The 20,660-nt window shown below is 46.3% G+C and overlaps 2 protein-coding genes across 2 annotated transcripts in view; both read right to left on the bottom strand.

The window, feature by feature from the left end:
* Positions 1–6,219: 6,219 nt before the first annotated feature.
* LOC106577232 (G-protein coupled receptor 151) lies at positions 6,220–7,584 on the bottom strand. Its single transcript, XM_014155147.2, has one exon. It carries the CDS (start codon positions 7,582–7,584, stop codon positions 6,220–6,222), a length of 1,365 nt encoding a protein of 454 aa, XP_014010622.1.
* Positions 7,585–11,984: 4,400 nt separating this feature from the next.
* Positions 11,985–20,660, bottom strand: part of LOC106604263 (serine/threonine-protein phosphatase 2A 55 kDa regulatory subunit B beta isoform) — a 48,570-nt gene continuing 39,894 nt past the window's right edge. Inside the window, exons 7-10 of the mRNA XM_045717918.2 lie at positions 14,820–14,989; positions 13,411–13,502; positions 12,992–13,115; positions 11,985–12,227 (exon numbers count right to left, since the gene is read on the bottom strand). Of these exons, the coding sequence (XP_045573874.2) occupies positions 12,069–12,227; positions 12,992–13,115; positions 13,411–13,502; positions 14,820–14,989 (545 nt within the window). The 3' untranslated portion in view covers positions 11,985–12,068. The remainder of the gene's footprint in view (positions 12,228–12,991; positions 13,116–13,410; positions 13,503–14,819; positions 14,990–20,660) is intronic.

Here is a 20,660-nt window from a genome sequence, read left to right as displayed (position 1 = left end):
AGAGAGAGGCGCGCGGGAGGCTGGGAGTGGGGAGAAGGTAAGAGAGAGGGAGGGAGAGAGAGAGAGGTGCCGGGAGGCTGGGAGTGGGGAGACGGGAAGAGAGGGAGGGAGAGAGAGAGAGGTGCCGGGAGGCTGGGAGTGAGACCAATTCCTCTCCCTCCACTTTTCCTCTCAACTCTTCTCTTCCCTCTACTCCCCTGTTCCTCCTCTTCTCCTATTCCCTAATCATCTCCCTGCTGGGTAGCTAGGTCCCCACTACATAGCTGGGTAGCTGGGTCCCCACTACATAGCTGTGTAGCTAGGTCCCCACTACATAGCTGGGTAGCTGGGTCCCCACTACATAGCTGGGTAGCTGGGTCCCCACTACATAGCTGGGTAGCTGGGTCCCCACTACATAGCTGAGTAGCTAGGTCCCCACTACATAGCTGGGTAGCTGGGTCCCCACTACATAGCTGGGTAGCTGGGTCCCCACTACATAGCTGAGTAGCTAGGTCCCCACTACATAGCTGAGTAGCTAGGTCCCCACTACATAGCTGGGTAGCTGGGTCCCCACTACATAGCTAGGTCCACATTACATAGCTGGAAACGGCAGATTTTTTATGGAATATCTACATAGGCGTACAGAGGCCCATTATCAGCAACCATCACTTCTGTGTTCCAATGGCACGTTGTGTTAGCTAATCCAGGTTTATCATTTTAAAAGGCTAATTGATCATTAGAAAACCCTTTTTCCAATTACGTTAGCACAGCTGAAAACTGTTGTTCTGATTAAAGAAGCAATAAAACTGTCCTTCTTTAGAATAGTATCTGGAGCATCACCATTTGTGGGTTCAATTACAGGCTCAAAATGGCCAGAAACAAAGACCTTTCTTCTGAAATTCATCAGTCTATTCTTGTTCTGAGAAATGAAGGCTATTCCATGCGAGAAATTGCCAAGAAACTGAAGATCTCGTACAACACTGTGTACTACTCCTTTCACAGAACAGCGCAAACTGGCTCTAACCAGATTAGAAAGAGGAGTGGGAGGCCCTGGTGCCCTGAGCAAGAGGACAAGTACATTAGAGTGTCTAGTTTGAGAAACAGATGCCTCACAAGTTCTCAACTGGCAGCTTCATTAAATAGTACCTGCAAAACACCAGTCTCAACATCAACAGTGAAGAGGCGACTCCAGGATGCTGGCCTTTCAGGCTTTTCACTAGATGTTGGAACATTGCAGTGGAGTCGCTTCCATTTAGCCACATGAGCATTAGTGAGGTCGGGCACTGATGTTGGGCAATTAGGCCTGGCTCGCAATCTGCGTTCCAATTCATAAAAAAAGGTGTTCGGTGGGGTTGAGGTCAGGGTTTTGTGCAGGCCTAGCCCGAACCATGAAAAACAGCCCCAGACCATTATTCCTCCTCCACCAAACATTACAGTTGGCACTATGCATTCGGGCAGGTAGCGTTCTCCTGGGATCCCCTAAACCAAGATTTGTCCATCTGACTGACATGGCTGTGTGCTTGATTTTATACACCTGTCAGCAATGGGTGTGGCTGAAAAAGCTGAATCCACTAACTTTGTATATATAGTATATGTAACATTTACAGTGAGTGAAACAGTGTATGATAGTTTATCATGAAGTTGTTCAGCTGTAATGAACTACTTTTTCTAAGTAACTTTAGTTAAATCAACTATATTTTTCATAGGGGTAGATTTAGCGTGGCTTAACTTATTTCAGTTTGAAGTAATTAGTAACTTGGTCAACTATTATTTAGGCGTTTCCCCAAAATAGAGTTCTGTGTGTCAAATCGGAGGGCCTGTTGTCCGGACCTCAGGCAGTCTCTATGGGGGTGCCACAGGGTTCAATTCTCGGGCCGACTCTTCTCTCTGTGTATATCAATGATGTCGCTCCTGCTGCTGGTGATTCTCTCATCCACCTCTACGCAGACGACAACATTCTGTATACTTCTGGCCCTTCTTTGGACACTGTGTTAACGAACCTCCAAACGAGCTTCAATGCCATACAACTCTCCTTCCAAGGCCTCCAACTGCTTTTAAATGCAAGTAAAACTAAATGCATGCTCTTCAACCAATCGCTGCCCGCACCTGCCTGCCCATCCAGCATCACTACTCTGGACGGTTCTGACTTAGAATATGTGGACAACTACAAATACCTAGGTGTCTGGTTAAACTGTAAACTCTCCTTCCAGACTCACATTAAGCATCTCCAATCCAAAATTAAATCTAGAATTGGCTTCCTATTTCTCAACAAAGCCTCCTTCACTCATGCTGCCAAACATACCTTCGTAAAACTGACTATCCTACCAATCCTTGACTTCGGCGATGTCATTTACAAAATAGCCTCCAACACTCTACTCAGCAAATTGGATGTAGTCTATCACAGTGCCATCCGTTTTGTCACCAAAGCCCCATATACTACCCACCACTGCGACCTGTATGCTCTCGTTGGCTGGCCCTCACTACATATTCGTCACCAAACCCACTGGCTCCAGGTCATCTATAAGTTTATGCTAGGTAAAGCCCCGCCTTATCTCAGCTCACTGGTCACCATAGTAACACCCACCCGTAGCACGCGCTCCAGCAGGTATATTTCACTGGTCACCCCCAAAGCCAACACTTACTTTGGCCGCCTTTCCTTCCAGTTCTCTGCTGCCAATGAATTGCAAAAATCACTGAAGCTGGAGTCTTATATCTCCCTCTCTAACTTTAAGCATCAGCTGTCAGAGCAGCTGACAGCTGATCACTGTACCTGTACACAGTACCTGTACCTATACACAGCTAATCTGTAAATAGCACACCTGACTACCTCATCCCCATATTATTACTTACCCTCTTTCTCTTTTGCACCCCATTATCTCTACTTGCACTTCATCATCTTCACATCTATCACTCCAGTGTTAATGCTAAATTGTAATTATTGAGCCTCTATGGCCTATTTATTTCCTTACCTCCCTAATCTTCTACATTTGCACACACTGTACATAGATTTTTCTATTGTGTTATTGACTGTACATTTGTTTATGTGTAACTCTGTGTTGTTGTTTTTGTCTCACTGCTTTGCTTTATCTTGGCCAGGTCGCAGTTGTAAATGAGAACTTTTCCTCAACTGGCCTACCTGGTTAAATAAAGGTGAAATAAAACAAAAAAACGACTTAACACAGGTTATAATGGCTGGCCCCTAAATGCCAACAGACAGGGGTCCATCCGGAGTGTGTGTGTGTGTGTGTGTGTGTGTGTGTGTGTGTGTGGTCATTAGTTCTGTAGCCAGCTGTGTTCTGTCCCAAGGTTGCTGACCCCCCCAGCCACTCCATTTTTCCATGTCCATACCTCCATATCCTAGCAACGTCATCCACTGACCAGTGGTTATTGTTAAAGTCATTCTAAAGAGTACTGCCTGCACTGATGTTGTGCTGTCTTTGATAGTCACACTCTTACATCCTTGGTCCAACTCATTTAATAGGACAAAACATGTAAATGTTACATAAATGAAGCACAGGATCAATATTATATATCACTTTAATGTAAACAACCTTTTTTACAAGCACATATCATTACAAATCCACTTCAAATAGGAGAATAAAACACTGATACCTGTAACAGTAACATCAAATACTGTTGAATAGCATACGTAAATGCACTTACTGCTTTCTAAAGTCTATTTCTTTTTCTTTGTTGCTGCATCAAATCATTTCAGGCTTATGTAGAGTTTATTTAGTAACTCTTTGTGGTATTTACAAAGGACATTACTGTTGGTCATTACTTCAAGGATAAGTAGAATACCTCCAATATATATATATATATATATATACAGTGCATTGGGAAAGTATTCAGACCCCTTGACTTTTTCCACATTTTGTTACACATCTTATTCTAAAATTGATTAAATCGTTTTTCCCCCTCATCAAGCTACACTCAATACCCCATAATGACAAAGCAAAAACAGGTTTTTAGAAATGTTTGCAAATGTATATAAAAAAACTGAAATATCACATTTACGTAAGTATTGAGACCCTTTACTCAGCACTTTGTTGAAGCACCTTTGGCAGTGATTGCAGTCTTCTTGGGTATGACGCTACAAGCTTGGCACACTTGTTTTTGGGGAGTTTCTCCCATTCTTCTCTGCAGATCCTCTCAAGCTCTGTCAGGTTGGATGGGGAGCGTCGCTGCACAGCTATTTTCAGGTCTCTCAAGAGATGTTTGATCAGGTTCAAGTCCGGGCTCTGGCTGGGCCACTCAAGGACATTCAGAGACTTGTCCTGAAGCCACTCCTGCATTGTCTTGGCTGTGTGCTTAGGGTCGTTGTCCTGTTGGAAGGTGAACCTTCGCCCCAGGCTCAGGTCCTGAGGTTCATCAAGGCTCTCTGTAATTTGCTGCATTCATCTTTCCCTCGATCCTGACTAGTCTCCCAGTACTTGCCACTGAAAAACATCTCCACAGCATGATGCTGGAGTACACCTGAGGACCTTCAATGCTGCAGACATTTTTTGGTACCCACAGGTCTGTGCCTTTCCGAATCAGGTCCAATCAAATGAATTTACCACAGGTGTACTCCAATCAAGATGTAGAAACATCTCAAAGATGATCAATCTTTTATTTTTTTTAAACTCGTTTTTCGCTTTGTCATTATGGGGTATTGTGTGTAGCTTGATGAGGATTTTTTTATATATATGTATATATATATATATACATACAGTACCAGTCAAAAGTTTGGACACACCTACTCATTCCAGGGTTTTTCTTTATTTTTACTATTTTCTACATTGTAGAATAATAGGGAAGACATCAAATCTATGAAATAACACATATGGAATCATGTAATAACACAAAAGGTGTTAAACAAATCAAAATATATCTTAGATTTGAGATTCTTTAAAGTAGCCACCCTTTGCCTTGATGAAAGCTTTGCACACTCTTGGCATTCTCTCAACCAGCTTCATGAGGTAATCGCCTGGAATGCATTTCAATTAACAGGTATGCCTTGTTATAAGTTAATTTTGGAATTTATTTCCTTCTTAATGTGTTTGAGCCAATCAGTTGTGTTGTGACAAGGTAGGGGTGGTATACAGAAGATAGCCCTATTTGGTAAAAGACCAAGTCCATATTATGGCAAGAACAGCTCAAATAAGCAAAGAGAAACGACAGTCCATCATTAAAAGACAAGAAGATCAGTCAATCCAGAATATTTCAAGAACTTTGAAAGTTTCTTCAAGTGCAGTCTCAAAAAAACATCAAGCGCTATGATGAAACTGGCTCTCATGAGGACCGCCACAGGAAAGGAAGACGCAGAGATACCTTTGCTGCAGAGGATAAATTCATTAGAGTTAACTGTGACTCAGATTGCAGCCCAAATAAATGTTTCACAGAGTTCAAGTAACGGACACATCTCAACATCAACTGTTCAGAGGAGACTGTTCAAGAATCTAAAATCTAAAATATGTTTTGATTTGTTTAACACTTTTTGTGTTACAACATGATTCCATATATGTTATTTTGTCATTTTGATGTCTTCACTATTATTGTACAATGTAGAAAAGAGTAAAAATAAAGACAAACCCTTGAATGAGTTGGTGTGTCCAAACTTTTGACTGGTACTGATATATATATATATATATATATATATATATATATATATATATATATATATATATATATATATATATATATATATAAACACATCTACAGTGAAATATAACAAAGTATTATTTTTTTACAATAGTCACCATGACAACAATAACCAATGTATCCCATCAAGCAATATCATAAACACAGTTGAATGAATACCAACCATTGTCTCCTGTGTTGACTCCTGTGTTGACTCCTGTGTTGACCGATCTTCAGTCCAGTGAGGTATAATCAAATGTCAGTCCATTACAGCTGCTGATATAGTCACTGTGTGTGTTGTTTGAAGGTTGTTTGAACGCTGTGGAGCAAGCTGAGAGGAAGAGAGAGGGGAGGCTTACTGGCTGGTCTCGATGCTAAATAGTGTATCAGGCATCGTTTAGGCAGTGTCCAACAACTCTCAAACAACCTTTTGCTTAAAAATCACTGTTGGTGTTGGGGAACACAATTTGATCACAAAAACCACACAAGATAGACAGATACACAAAGCTCAGGGGTGAACAAGAACAGATGTAGCTGAATACTGAGTTGCCTTTTAGAACCCGTCCTGTTTGTCGGTGTGTGTATCCTCTCCTTGCTTCCTTCCCTCACTTCCTCTCTTCACTTCCTCCCCTCGGCTGGTGCTCCCTCCTGGTGCTCCCAGGGTATGGGATCATTTTCCTCTGTCATCGAGCCTGTCTCTCTCTCATGCCAGAACTGCTCCACATCCAGCAGCACGATCCCATCCCGGGGGCTCTCTCCCTCCGTATCCACCTCCTCCACCCCTCCCTGCTCCACCTGGGGCTGGGGATCAACTCTAGTCTCCTGGCTAGGGATGGGGCCTAGGCTTCCGTCTCCTCCCTGCAGCTGGCCTGAGGTCTCCGGTCGTGGGCAAGGGGACTGGGGGGCGGTGGGTGCGTGGGGCCCGGGTTTGGGGTTTGGGTTGGACGGGGTGTGTTTACGAAGAGTAAGGCGCCTCCACAGACCCCTGTACCCCTCTGTGAACTCCTCCGACAGAGAGAGGACGATGACGGGGTTCACCAGTGAGAGAGAGAAGGTGAGGAGCAGGGCGGAGATGGAGAAGAGGAGAGGGGGAGAGAAGGCGACAAAGGGTTCTTCCTCTCTCGGTCCCTGTGCTTCTCGCTCCGCGGCGTGCCGCTCCCACACCCAGACTACCCACTGCGGCAGCCACAGCATCGCCATGGCTACCGTCAGACTGAACAACATCAGCATGAGCTTCCTGGATCTGATCTGCGTTCGGAGGTTCTGGGTCTTACTACAGCGCCGCTGGCACCGCCCATACGCCCACCAGAAATACAGCAGGGCAAAACTCAAAGGGGCGCAGAACACACCAAGGGGGTACGCCTTGACGTAGACCGACATGAAGTCCTGCGCCTCGGGGGGAACCACCTGCACACACACCATCCCCCGGGTCTCTCTCTGCAGTGAGGAGAACAGCCAGGTAGGGATGGGAGCGGAGCAGGCAGACAGCCAGAGGAACCACATCACCAATAGGATGGAGCGTAGACTGATGCTGACCTGTTTAGTCGGGTTAGAGACGTAACGGTAACAAGCCTTAGCCATCACCGCTACGGTAAAACTCTTTGCAACCATGCAGCTCTGCAGGAACCAATCACAGGTCTTGCACACCGCCCAGCCAAGCGTCCAGGTGGGTTTGGCGAAGGCAACGGCACGGAACGGGAGGGCAAATGCCAGGACAAGGCCGTCGGCAAACATCAGGTTGAGGATGAGCGCATTGATGAGGGAGAGTTTCCCACGGTGGGCATTGGAGATCAGGATGCCCATAGATGTGAGAGTACCAGCCAGCCCCAGAACACAGATCACCCCCAGAATGACAGGCACAAGGACATGCAGCTCGCCTGGATCCAAGAGCTCGTAGGAATCACGCTCTATGAACGAAGGACGAAGTCGGTCCACAGTGGAGCTATTAGCAGTGGATACGTTCACCCCTGGCAGTTTATCCATCTCAGAAGAAACAGGCAGTGGAGAGGGAAGTACTTACAGAACAGTGTATTGAAAGCCGACTTAATACAAGAAGCCTAGACTGATGGAAATGAAAACTGCTGGAAAAATTGACTCAAAAAAGACTGACTATTTGAAAAAAAGTATTGCGAGAAAAAGATTTTTAAAGATTAGACAAAAAACAAGTGAATGGATCAGTCTCGATCTAAAACTCAACTCCTGATTGTAGCCTAATCTGCTTATCAAAAATCGATTTGCTTCCAGACACTCCTGTCCTGTCTGTTTGTCTCCTGATGGGTTTATCCGTGGTTATAAAGGCTACAGTTTGATTGACAGTTGCCATCCCCAGCTGACTAAACTGCGCGAAACTCGCCGGGCCAATTAGAACGCTGTACCTTTTCCAACTGTACTCAACAGGCGCTGCGCTGCGCGACGTAGGGATTTAGTCCCCAGTGCATCAAATTAAACACGACTTTCTAATTTGGAGAGACAGCAGGCAAGTTTGACGCTATGAATTAATCATCTCTGTTTTGCCTCGGGCTAGAAGACCAAGGGCCAGTGTGAATAATAAACCCAATATGTAATATCCATGTATAGGCATTTACTATGTCTAAGACTATGGATGATATAATATTTCCTCAAAATGTGTGAACACGTTATAATTTCTTCAAAATGCCTTAAACTGTCGACTCTCAGAATCATCATTTCTCTTTTGGGAATAGCCTGAAAATAAAGATGTGTGTCCCCTAAATTAGTTTAATGTGCTTTTTTTGCAATAACAAAAAAATAACTTACTCTAAATGTTTATCATAATGATTATTATTTACATTTTAAGATAGGAGAACGTCACACGAGGAAGACCAGCAAGACATTGTTATGCCTTGCATAACATCTTGTCTTTTGTCCAGATGAGGGCGCTCTTCATCTTCCCAACACCACTACCACTACAGTGAACAGTTCTATGAACAGTGAACACAATGGAAAATACACCCATACATTTGTTTACTGATCTATTACAACTAGAAAAAAAGACAGAAAATGCAGGCTTAAACTTGCACAAACTGTTTTAGTCAAAAGAATTCCAGTAAGCGTGAAGACTGCATGGTAAATGACTTGCATTTCATTACATTCTGAGTCATACAAACTGTTTCAAAACTGAATTTGTTTAGAAGACATTACTTTGTAAAGGAATCATAGTGTTCCTCACAAATGGCACCCCATGTCCTGTAATGTGCACTGCGTTTGCCCATTGTCCTATGGGCCTTGGTCAATAGTAGTGCACTATAAAGGGAATAGGGTGCCATTTGGGATGAACAGATAGCTAAAAGTCCCTGATGTCATTGAGCCCTCATCACTGGGTGTTAGGCTTGAAGTCATGATACCATCCTCTCTGGTCGTAGTCTGTTGGCACAGATCTAGGATCAGCTCCCCCATCCCCAATTCTAACCTTCCCTTAGAGGGAAAAACACAAAACTGACCTAAGATCAGCATTTAGGGGCAACTTCATCCTACCCCTGGTTACAGAAGAGAAACATAGGCAGACACAGCCATGTCTGTATATCTATGGATATATTCGGAGTAGGGCCCAGAGGTGTTTCTCATGGTGTGGCCTGATTGGGGAAAACTCTGGGCCCTGGTTATGAGACACAGAACCGGCTGTCTTTTACTGTGTTATAATATGACCATAGCTGCGGGAAGTAGTTTGGTGGTGGGGGTGCTGCGATTATTCGTTTTTGTGTCTTGTCTTTTAGCTGGTCATATTAATACACTGCGTGGTGGGACTACTGCGGAGTGGTCAAAACAGGGACATGCATAAACATCCCATAAATGATAAATGTGCAGTCGGTTGCTAAAATGAAGTTATAAAGCAAACACGATGAATTCAAGTACTTCTAACTGGGAACTTAAATTTGCTTAGCTTTTTTCCCCTATGTTAATATTTTTGGGTAAAAAACATTCACACTTCTATTGTTTTCACCATCCTCCCCATCCTCCTCATCCTCCTCCCCTCCTCATCCTCTCCCATTCCCCTCATCCCCCCCATCCTCCTCATCCTCCTCCCCTCCCCATCCTCCTCATCCTCCTCCCCTCCTCATCCTCCTCCCCTCCTCATCCTCCCCATTCCCCTCATCCCCCCATCCTCCTCATCCTCCTCCCCTCCCCATCCTCCTCATCCTCCTCCCCTCCTCATCCTGCCCATCCCCCTCATCCCCCCATCCTCCTCATCCTCCTCCCCTCCCCATCCTCCTCATCCTCCTCCCCTCCTCATCCTCCCCATCCCCCTCATCCTCCCCACCCTCCTCATCCTCCCCATCCTCCTCATCCTCCGCATCCCCCTCATCCTCTCCATCCTCCCCATCCTCCTCATCCTCCCCACCCCTCCTCATCCTCCCCATCCTCCTCATCCTCCCCACCCTCCTCATCCTCCCCATCCTCCTCATCCTCCCCACCCTCCTCATCCTCCTCATCCACCTCATCCTCCTCATCCTCCCCATCCTCCTCGTCCTCCCCATCCTCCTCCCCTCCTCATCCTCCCCATCCTCCTCATCCTCCCCATCCTCCTCATCCTCCTCCCCATCCTCTCCATCCTCCCCATCCTCCTCATCCTCCCCATCCTCCTATTGTTTTCACCATCCTCCCCATCCTCCTCATCCTCCTCCCCTCCTCATCCTCCCCATCCCCCTCATCCCCCCATCCTCCTCATCCTCCTCCCCTCCCCATCCTCCTCATCCTCCTCCCCTCCTCATCCTGCCCATCCCCCTCATCCCCCCATCCTCCTCATCCTCCTCCCCTCCCCATCCTCCTCATCCTCTTCCCCTCCTCATCCTCCCCATCCCCCTCATCCTCCCCACCCTCCTCATCCTCCCCATCCTCCTCATCCTCCCCATCCCCCTCATCCTCTCCATCCTCCCCATCCTCCTCATCCTCCCCTCCTCATCCTCCCCATCCTCCTCCCCTCCTCATCCTCCCCATCCTCCTCCCCTCCTCATCCTTCCCACCCTCCTCATCCTCCCCATCCTCCTCATCCTCCTCATCCTCCCCATCCCCCTCATCCTCCCCATCCTCCTCCCCTCCCCACCCTCCCCTCATCCTCCCCATCCTCCTCGTCCTCCCCATCCTCCTCCCCTCCTCACCCTCCCCATCCTCCTCATCCTCCCCATCCTCCTCATCCTCCTCCCCTCCTCATCCTCCCCACCCTCCTCATCCTCCCCATCCTCCTCGTCCTCCCCATCCTCCTCCCCTCCTCACCCTCCCCATCCTCCTCATCCTCCCCATCCTCCTCCCCTCCTCATCCTCCCCATCCTCCTCCCCTCCTCATCCTCCCCACCCTCCTCATCCTCCTCATCCTCCTCATCCTCCCCATCCCCCTCATCCTCTCCATCCTCCCCATCCTCCTCATCCTCCCCACCCTCCTCATCCTCCCCATCCTTCTCATCCTCCTCATCCTCCCCTCCATTCCTCTCCTCTCGTCTCTCTATCTCTCCTCCATTCATCTCCTCTCGTCTCTCTATCTCCCCTCCATTCATCTCCTCTGCTCTTGTCTCTCCATCATCTCCCCTCCATTCCTCTCCACCTCCCCTCCTCACCCTCCCCATCCTCCTCATCCTCCCCATCCTCCCCATCCTCCTCCCCTCCTCATCCTCCCCATCCTCCTCCCCTCCTCATCCTCCCCACCCTCCTCATCCTCCTCAACCTCCCCATCCCCCTCATCCTCTCCATCCTCCCCATCCTCCTCATCCTCCCCACCCTCCTCATCCTCCCCATCCTTCTCATCCTCCTCATCCTCCCCACCCTCCTCATCCTCCCCATCCTCCTCATCCTCCCCACCCTCCTCATCCTCCCCATCCTCCTCATCCTCCTCATCCTCCTCAACCTCCCCATCCTCCTCGTCCTCCCCATCCTCCTCCCCTCCTCATCCTCCCCATCCTCCTCATCCTCCCCATCCTCCTCGTCCTCCCCATCCTCCTCCCCTCCTCACCCTCCCCATCCTCCTCATCCTCCCCATCCTCCTCATCCTCCTCCCCTCCTCATCCTCCCCATCCTCCTCCCCTCCTCATCCTCCCCACCCTCCTCATCCTCCCCATCCTCCTCATCCTCCCCACCCTCCTCATCCTCCCCATCCTTCTCATCCTCCTCATCCTCCCCACCCTCCTCATCCTCCCCATCCTCCTATCTCCTCTCGTCTCTCTATCTCCACTCCATTCATCTCCTCTTGTCTCTCTATCTCTCATCCATTCCTCTCCTCTCGTCTCTCTATCTCTCCTCCATTCATCTCCTCTTGTCTCTCTATCTCTCCTCCATTCCTCTCCTCTCCTCTCGTCTCTCTATCTCCCCCCATTCCTCTTGTCTTCTCTATCTCCCTCTCCATTCATCTCCTCTTGTCTCTCTATCTCTCCTCTCTCCTCATCTCCTCTCCTCTCGTCTCTCTATCTCCCCTCCATTCCTCTCCGTCTCTCTATCTCCCCTCCATCCTTTTCCTCTTCTGCCTAGGTGACCTTGTCCTGGAAGATGTAGAGGTTGTTACTGGCTGCCACAGCGATGATGTTTTCCTGTGGGTGCCAGGCGGAGTGGAGGATCTTCTTACTGAAGTCCAGACTGTCAACAGTCAACTCATCGTCTTTACGACGCTTCCCTCCCACACACACCTAGAGAGGAGAGGAGAGGAGAGGAGAGGAGAGGAGAGGAGAGGAGAGGAGAGGAGAGGAGAGGAGAGGAGAGGAGAGGAGAGGAGAGGAGAGGAGAGGAGAGGAGAGGAGAGGAGAGGAGAGGAGAGGAGAGGAGAGGAGGTGAGGAGAGGTGAGGAGAGTTGGGGAGAGGTGAGGAGAGAAGGTAAGGAGAGGTGAGGAGACGTGAGGAGAGGTGAGGTGAGGAGAGGAGGTGAGGAGAGGTGAGGAGACGTGAGGAGACGAGGTGAGGAGAGGTGAGGAGAGTTGAGGAGAGGTGAGGAGAGAAGGTGAGGAGAGGTGAGGAGAGGAGACGGGAGGAGAGGAGGTGAGGAGGGGTGAGGAGAGAAGGTGAGGAGAGGAGACGTGAGGAGAGGAGGTGAGGAGAAGTGAGGAGAGGAGAGACTTCATGAGCACATCCTTGCACACAAAGATTGTTAGTATTTCCTCCTCTTCAGTTTCACCCAAAAAAATCCTAACATTGGCCATTTGCTAATCTTACACAAATCCATTAAAACAAATCCATCAATGGCCTAGGGTGGTCTAGCAGTCTGCACACATACCATGGCTTCCAATCCGGCCTCTGCTATTTCAGCAATCTATCTTTCACCTCTAACTCTCTCTATCCAATAACCATACAAAGACTTACAAAATATACCGCATAGAATCTTTTTTTTTACATACCATCAACCCAAAAGAAAAGAGTTTTGGCACATATTTCATATGTAACTGTGTTACAGTATTACCTTGCGTGGTTTGAGGATGGCCCGGGGTTTGCTGTTCTCTCTGGAAGCCTCCAGGGTCACATCTTTCTTGGTGTTCCGATCAAACATCCGGAAGAAATTATTATATGACCCCGTCATTATGACACTGGAGAGAGACAAGAGGAGATTGACACACACACACACACACACACACACACACACACACACACACACACACACACACACACACACACACACACACACACACACACACACATACTGTACACACACACACACACACACACACACACACACACACACACACACACACACACACACACACACACGCACGCACGCACGCACGCACGCACGCACGCACGCACGCACGCACGCACGCACACACACACACACACACACACACACACACACACACGCACACACACACACAAGATCACACTCACCTGTCTGACCCATTCCAGACACACTCAAACTTGTCGAAGATGCAGTCGTTCTCGTACAGAGAACACAGCTTACCCCTCAGGTAGTCATGGACCTGGGGACAAACAACAAGATCACTATTGTTACAATGTCACTGATATGAACAATGAAACTACCCTTCTGGAGAGCAAGGTGTTTACATAAATCAAATCAAATGGCATGACCTCCCCATCACTCAACCCAATCACACCCCCTGTCTTCCCTACCAATTACCCCAGGGAAGACTTACTGAATCCTGGATTCATTTGTAAGACTGATAGTGACTGTTAGTAAACCCCCCACAGTGACCCACAGTGACAGGTGACCCCCAGTCTACACCATCTGGTCAAAGACAGCCATACTGGGAGGGTCAGATCCTGTCAGGCGCAGAGTGATCGTGTCATCAGTCAGGCACGCTATGATCATGTCATCATTAAGCATGTCCAGGGTGTGAAGTAATCAAAAGTCAATCAATAGTCACACACACACGCACGCATCCACACAGCGTACACACACACAGCGTACACACACACACGCATCCACACAGCGTACACACACACAGCGTACACACACACACGCATCCACACAGCGTACACACACACAGCGTACACACACACAGCATACACACAGCGTACACACACACAGCGTACACACACGCACGCATCCACACAGCGTACACACACAGCGTACACACACACAGCATACACACACAGCGTACACACACGCACGCATCCACACAGCGTACACACACACAGCGTACACACACACAGCATACACACACAGCGTACACACACGCACGCATCCACACAGCGTACACACACACAGCGTACACACACACAGCATACACACACAGCGTACACACACGCACGCATCCACACAGCGTACACACACACAGCGTACACACACGCACGCATCCACACAGCGTACACACACACAGCGTACACACACACAGCATACACACACAGCGTACACACACGCACGCATCCACACAGCGTACACACACACAGCGTACACACACGCACGCATCCACACAGCGTACACACACACAGCGTACACACACACACGCATCCACACACAGCGTACACACACACAGCGTACACACACACAGCGTACACACACAGTGTAGACACACAGCGTACACACACAGCGTACACACACACAGCGTACACACGCAGTGTAGACACACAGCGTACACACACAGCGTACACACACGCACGCATCCACACACAGCGTACACACACACAGCGTACACACACACAGCGTACACACACAGTGTAGACACACAGCGTACACACACACAGCGTACACACACAGCGTACACACACACAGCGTACACACGCAGTGTAGACACACAGCGTACACACACAGCGTACACACACACAGCGTACACTACCTGGTATGTCTGGACCGGTCTGGTTTCCATGTTGAGGTCCCACACCTTGACCGTCAGGTAGTCCCGTGTCATCAAGAAGCGCCCGCTGTGACTAAACTTGATGTCTGAGATGGAAGAGATGATCTCTGAGAAAAATGAACGAGTGGAGGGGTCCTCTGGCTCTTCAAAGACTGAGGGAGGGAGGGAGGGAGGGAGGGAGGGAGGGAGGGAGGGAGGGAGGGAGGGAGGGAGATGAACAGTTACACCACAGTAATAACAAGCTATGCATTGATTAGTCTGAATTGAATGAATTCTCTGTCTGCTATGTTGATACAGGGAGTACAGCTCTGTGATGTGTCAGTGGGGAGTCTAACGAGGGATGAAAAATGAGGGGATAAAGGGATGAGGGAGGGAGGGAGAAAACAAATCAATGTCACGGCGCTGGGCCTACTGGAGTCCTGCTGGATTAACAGGTGGTATTCATCACAGGGCTGTGTGTGTGTGTGTGTGTGTGTGTGTTCCTGAGAGTCAGTGCCTTACAGAGGCCTGATATGCTGCCCTACAAAGGCAAAATGCAGTAACTACGTACATTTCTAAGTATTTTTCTGTCCTGACAGACAGCAATTTCTGATACTCTATGATATATTCTGATCAACTGGCGTGTTCTTGTGTCAAGAAACTAAATACCAGATTAATCAGATAATATACCTGGCCATTACAACAGATCTGTCACGGATCCCTCCGGAACTTTCATCACGCACACCTGTCCCCTATTCCCACTGATTCATATTTGTATATATGTGCCCTTTGGTTTCCATTGGGGGTCGATTATCGTTACAATGTCCGTTGGTGCGTGTGAGTACCTGTGCTGTGTGTTTTGGGCTTTCGTGCCCTTGTGGATTGTGCAGATGATTACGGGTCTCATCCCGTGGGTTAATCATTGTGCGTGTGTGTATTTATTCGAGGTACTCCTCGCTCTTTTGTTTGGGTTTCTACCCTGTGTTTTTGTTACGTGTTTGTTTGGTCTTCGTCCCCGTTCCTTTACACGTCGTCATTTGGAGCTTAATAAAAAACTATTCCGCATTCCTGCGCCTGTCTCCCGAATCATTCATACCAACGTGACAAGATCAAAGATTTTGGACCAAATTTGTAGTTACTGTGTTTTGCCTTTGTAGGGCAGTATGTAAGCCACCTTAGATAGACAATAAACAACAGTGAAATAAACAATAACAAATTAACAGTAAACATTACACTCACAAGTTTAAAAAAAATAAAGACATTTCTAGTGTTGTAATGATATGCAATTAGCTGAAGCACAAAATGGAAAATAAATAAACACAAATATGGGTTGTATTTACAATGGTGTTTGTTCTTCACTGGTTGCCCTTTTCTTGTAACAGGTCACAAATCTTGCTGCAGTGATGGAACACTGGTATTTCACCCAGTAGATATGGGAGTTTATCAAAATGTGATTTGTTTTCTAATTCTTTGTGGGTCTGTGTAATCTGAGGGAAATATGTGTCACTAATAGCCTGTCCTCTGTCTAATCTTTTTGTTTTGCAATGATTTGGTTGGGTTTAATTGTGTTGCTGTTCTGGGGTCTCTCTCTCTCTCTCTCTCTCTCTCTCTCTCTCTCTCTCTCTCTCTCTCTAACACTGATTGATCTCCAAGATGTCTTACAGATTTATTGGTCTGTGTGAAAGACAGGGGGAGTGAGTGTATATCACAGTGAGAGAGTACAACACACAGTGAGAGAGTATATAACACACAGTGAGAGTGTATAACACACAGTGAGAGAGTATAACACACAGTGAGAGAGTATAACACACAGTCAGAGAGTATAGCACACAGTGAGAGAGTATAACACACAGTGAGAGTGTATAACACACAGTGAGAGAGTATAACACACAGTGAGAGAGTATAACACACAGTGAGAGTGTATAACACACAGTGAGAGGGTATAACACAGTGAGAGAGTATAACACACAGTGAGAGAGTATAACACACAGTGAGAGAGTATAACACACAGTGAGAGAGTATAACACACAGTGAGAGTGTATAACACACAGTGAGAGAATATAACACACAGTGTGAGAGTATAACACAGTGAGAGAGTATATAACACACAGTCAGAGTGTATAACACACAGTGAGAGGGTATAACACACAGTGAGAGAGAGTATAACACACAGTGAGAGAGTATAACACACAGTGAGAGAGTATAACACACAGTGAGAGAGAGTATAACACACAGTGAGAGTGTATAACACAGTGAGAGAGTATAACACACAGTGAGAGAGAGTATAACACACAGTGAGAGAGTATAACACACAGTGAGAGAGTATATAACACAGTGAGAGAGTATAACACACAGTGAGAGGGTATAACACACAGTGAGAGAGAGTATAACACACAGTGAGAGTGTATAACACACAGTGAGAGAGTATAACACACAGTGAGAGAGAGTATAACACACAGTGAGAGAGTATAACACACAGTGAGAGAGTATATAACACAGTGAGAGAGTATAACACACAGTGAGAGAGAGTATAACACACAGTGAGAGAGAGTATAACACACAGTGAGAGAGTATAACACACAGTGAGAGAGTATATAACACAGTGAGAGAGTATAACACACAGTGAGAGAGAGTATAACACACAGTGAGAGAGTATAACACAGTGAGAGGGTATAACACACAGTGAGAGGGTATAACACAGTGAGAGAGTATAACACAGTGAGAGAGTATAACACACAGTGAGAGAATATAACACACAGTGTGAGAGTATAACACAGTGAGAGAGTATAACACAGTGAGAGTGTATAACACACAGTGAGAGAGTATATAACACACAGTGTGAGAGTTTAACACAGTGAGAGAGTATAACACACAGTGAGAGAGTATAACACACAAAGAGAGAGTATAACACACAGTGAGAGAGTATATAACACAGTGAGAGAGAGTATAACACACAGTGAGAGAGTATAACACACAGTGAGAGAGTATATAACACACAGTCAGAGAGTATAACACACAGTGAGAGAGTATAACACACAGTCAGAGAGTATAACACACAGTCAGAGAGTATAGCACACAGTGAGAGAGAGTATAACACACAGTGAGAGTGTATAACACACAGTGAGAGAGTATAACACACAGTGAGAGAGTATAACACACAGTAAGAGAGAGTATAACACACAGTGAGAGTGTATAACACACAGTGAGAGAGTATAACACACAGTGAGAGAGTATAACACACAGTGAGAGAGAGTATAACACAAAGTGAGAGTGTATAACACACAGTGAGAGAGTATAACACACAGTGAGAGAGTATAACACACAGTGAGAGAGTATAACACACAGTGAGGGAGTATAACACACAGTGAGAGTGTATAACACACAGTGAGAGAGTATATAACACACAGTGAGAGAGTATAACACACAGTGAGAGTGTATAACACACAGTGAGAGAGTATAACACACAGTGAGAGAGTATATAACACACAGTGAGAGAGTATAACACACAGTGAGAGAGTATAACACACAGTAAGAGAGAGTATAACACACAGTGAGAGTGTATAACACACAGTGAGAGAGTATAACACACAGTGAGAGAGTATAACACACAGTGAGAGAGAGTATAACACAAAGTGAGAGTGTATAACACACAGTGAGAGAGTATAACACACAGTGAGAGAGTATAACACACAGTGAGAGAGTATAACACACAGTGAGGGAGTATAACACACAGTGAGAGTGTATAACACACAGTGAGAGAGTATATAACACACAGTGAGAGAGTATAACACACAGTGAGAGTGTATAACACACAGTGAGAGAGTATAACACACAGTGAGAGAGTATATAACACACAGTGAGAGAGTATAACACACAGTGAGAGAGTATATAACACACAGTGAGAGAGTATAACACAGTGAGAGAGAGTATAACACACAGTGAGAGAGTATAACACACAGTGAGAAAGTATAACACATAACACACAAAGAGTATAACACAGTGAGAGAGTATAACACAGTGAGAGAGTATATAACACACAGTGAGAGAGTATAACACACAGTCAGAGAGTATAACACAGAGAGAGAGAGTATAACACACAGTGAGAGAGAGAATAACACACAGTGAGAGAGTATATAACACACAGTGTCAGAGTATAACACACAGTGAGAGTGTATAACACACAGTGAGAGAGTATAACACACAGTGAGAGAGAGTATAACACACAGTGAGAGAGTATAACACAGAGTGAGAGAGTATAACACACAGTGAGAGAGTATAACACAGTGAGAGAGTATAACACACAGTGAGAGAGTATAACACACAGTGAGAGAGAGTATAACACACAGTGAGAGAGTATAACACACAGTGAGAGTGTATAACACACAGTGAGAGAGTATAACACACAATGAGAGAGTATATAACACACAGTGAGAGAGTATAACACACAGTGAGAGAGTATAACACACAGTGAGAGAGTATAACACACAGTGAGAGTGTATAATACACAGTGAGAGAGTATAACACACAGTGAGAGAGTATAACACACAGTGAGAGAGTATAACACAGTGAGAGAGTATAACACACAGTGAGAGAGTATAACACACAGTGAGAGAGTATAACACAGTGTGAGAGTATGACACAGTGAGAGAGTATAACACACAGTGAGAGAGTATAACACACAGTGAGAGAGAGTATAACACACAGTGAGAGAGTATATAACACACAGTGAGAGAGTATAACACACAGTGAGAGAGTATAACACACATTGAGAGAGTATAACACAGTGAGAGAGTATAACAGTGAGAGAGTATAACACAGTGAGAGAGTATAACACACAGTGAGAGAGTATAACACAGTGTGAGAGTATAACACAGTGAGAGAGAGTATAACACACAGTGAGAGAGTATATAACACACAGTGAGAGAGTATAACACAGAGTGAGAGAGTATAACACAGTGAGAGAGTATAACACACAGTGAGAGAGTATATAACAGAGTATATAACACCTGTCCTCAGGCTAACTGACACCTGCCTGCCAGCTGTGTGTGTAGAGTCTTTATTATCCCAGAGGGGCAATTCATTCAGAACGTGTGTGCGTGTGTTTATATTTATTATGGATCCCCATTAGTTCCTGCCAAGGCAGCAGCTACTCTTCCTGGGGTTTATTATGGATCCCCATTAGTTCCTGCCAAGGCAGCAGCTACTCTTCCTGGGGTTTATTATGGATCCCCATTAGTTCCTGCCAAGGCAGCAGTTACTCTTCCTGGGGTTTATTATGTATCCCCATTAGTTCCTGCCAAGGTAGCAGCTACTCTTCCTGGGGTCCAGCAAAATTAAAGCAGTTTATACAATTTTAAAAACATTACAATACATTCACAACACACTGTGTGCCCTCAGGCCCCTACTCCACCCCTACCACATATCTACAGTACTAAATCCATGTGTATGTGTGTGTATAGTGTGTATGTTATCATGTGTTTGTATGCATGTGTCTGTGCCTATGTTTGTGTTGCTTCACAGTTCCCGCTGTTCCATAAGGTGTTTTTTTAATCTGTTTTTTATATATAATTTGCATCAGTTACCCATAGTCTGTACTGGACTTGTCGACTGTGAAAAGACCTCTGGTGGCATGTCTTGTGGGATATGCATGGGTGTCCGAGCTGTGTGCCAGTAGTTTAGACAGACAACTCGGTGCATTCAGCATGTCAACACGCCTTACAAAAACAAGCAGTGATGAAGTAAATCTCTCCTCCACCTTCAGCCAGGAGAGATTGACATGCATATGATTAATATTAGCTCTCTGTGTACATCCAAGTGCCAACCAGGCTGCCCTGTTCTGAGCCA

Source organism: Salmo salar, chromosome 05, assembly GCF_965601325.2.
Source record: "Salmo salar chromosome 05, fSalSal1, whole genome shotgun sequence".
NCBI classification, from domain to species: Eukaryota; Metazoa; Chordata; class Actinopteri; order Salmoniformes; family Salmonidae; genus Salmo; species Salmo salar.
Note: the sequence above shows the minus strand (reverse complement) of the source record. Positions and strands in the feature narration are given on the sequence as shown.

Excerpts from the sequence above, each read along its gene's own strand:
- LOC106577232 (XM_014155147.2), bottom strand. The coding sequence starts at position 7,584 with ATGGATAAACTGCCAGGGGTGAACGTATCCACTGCTAATAGCTCCACT.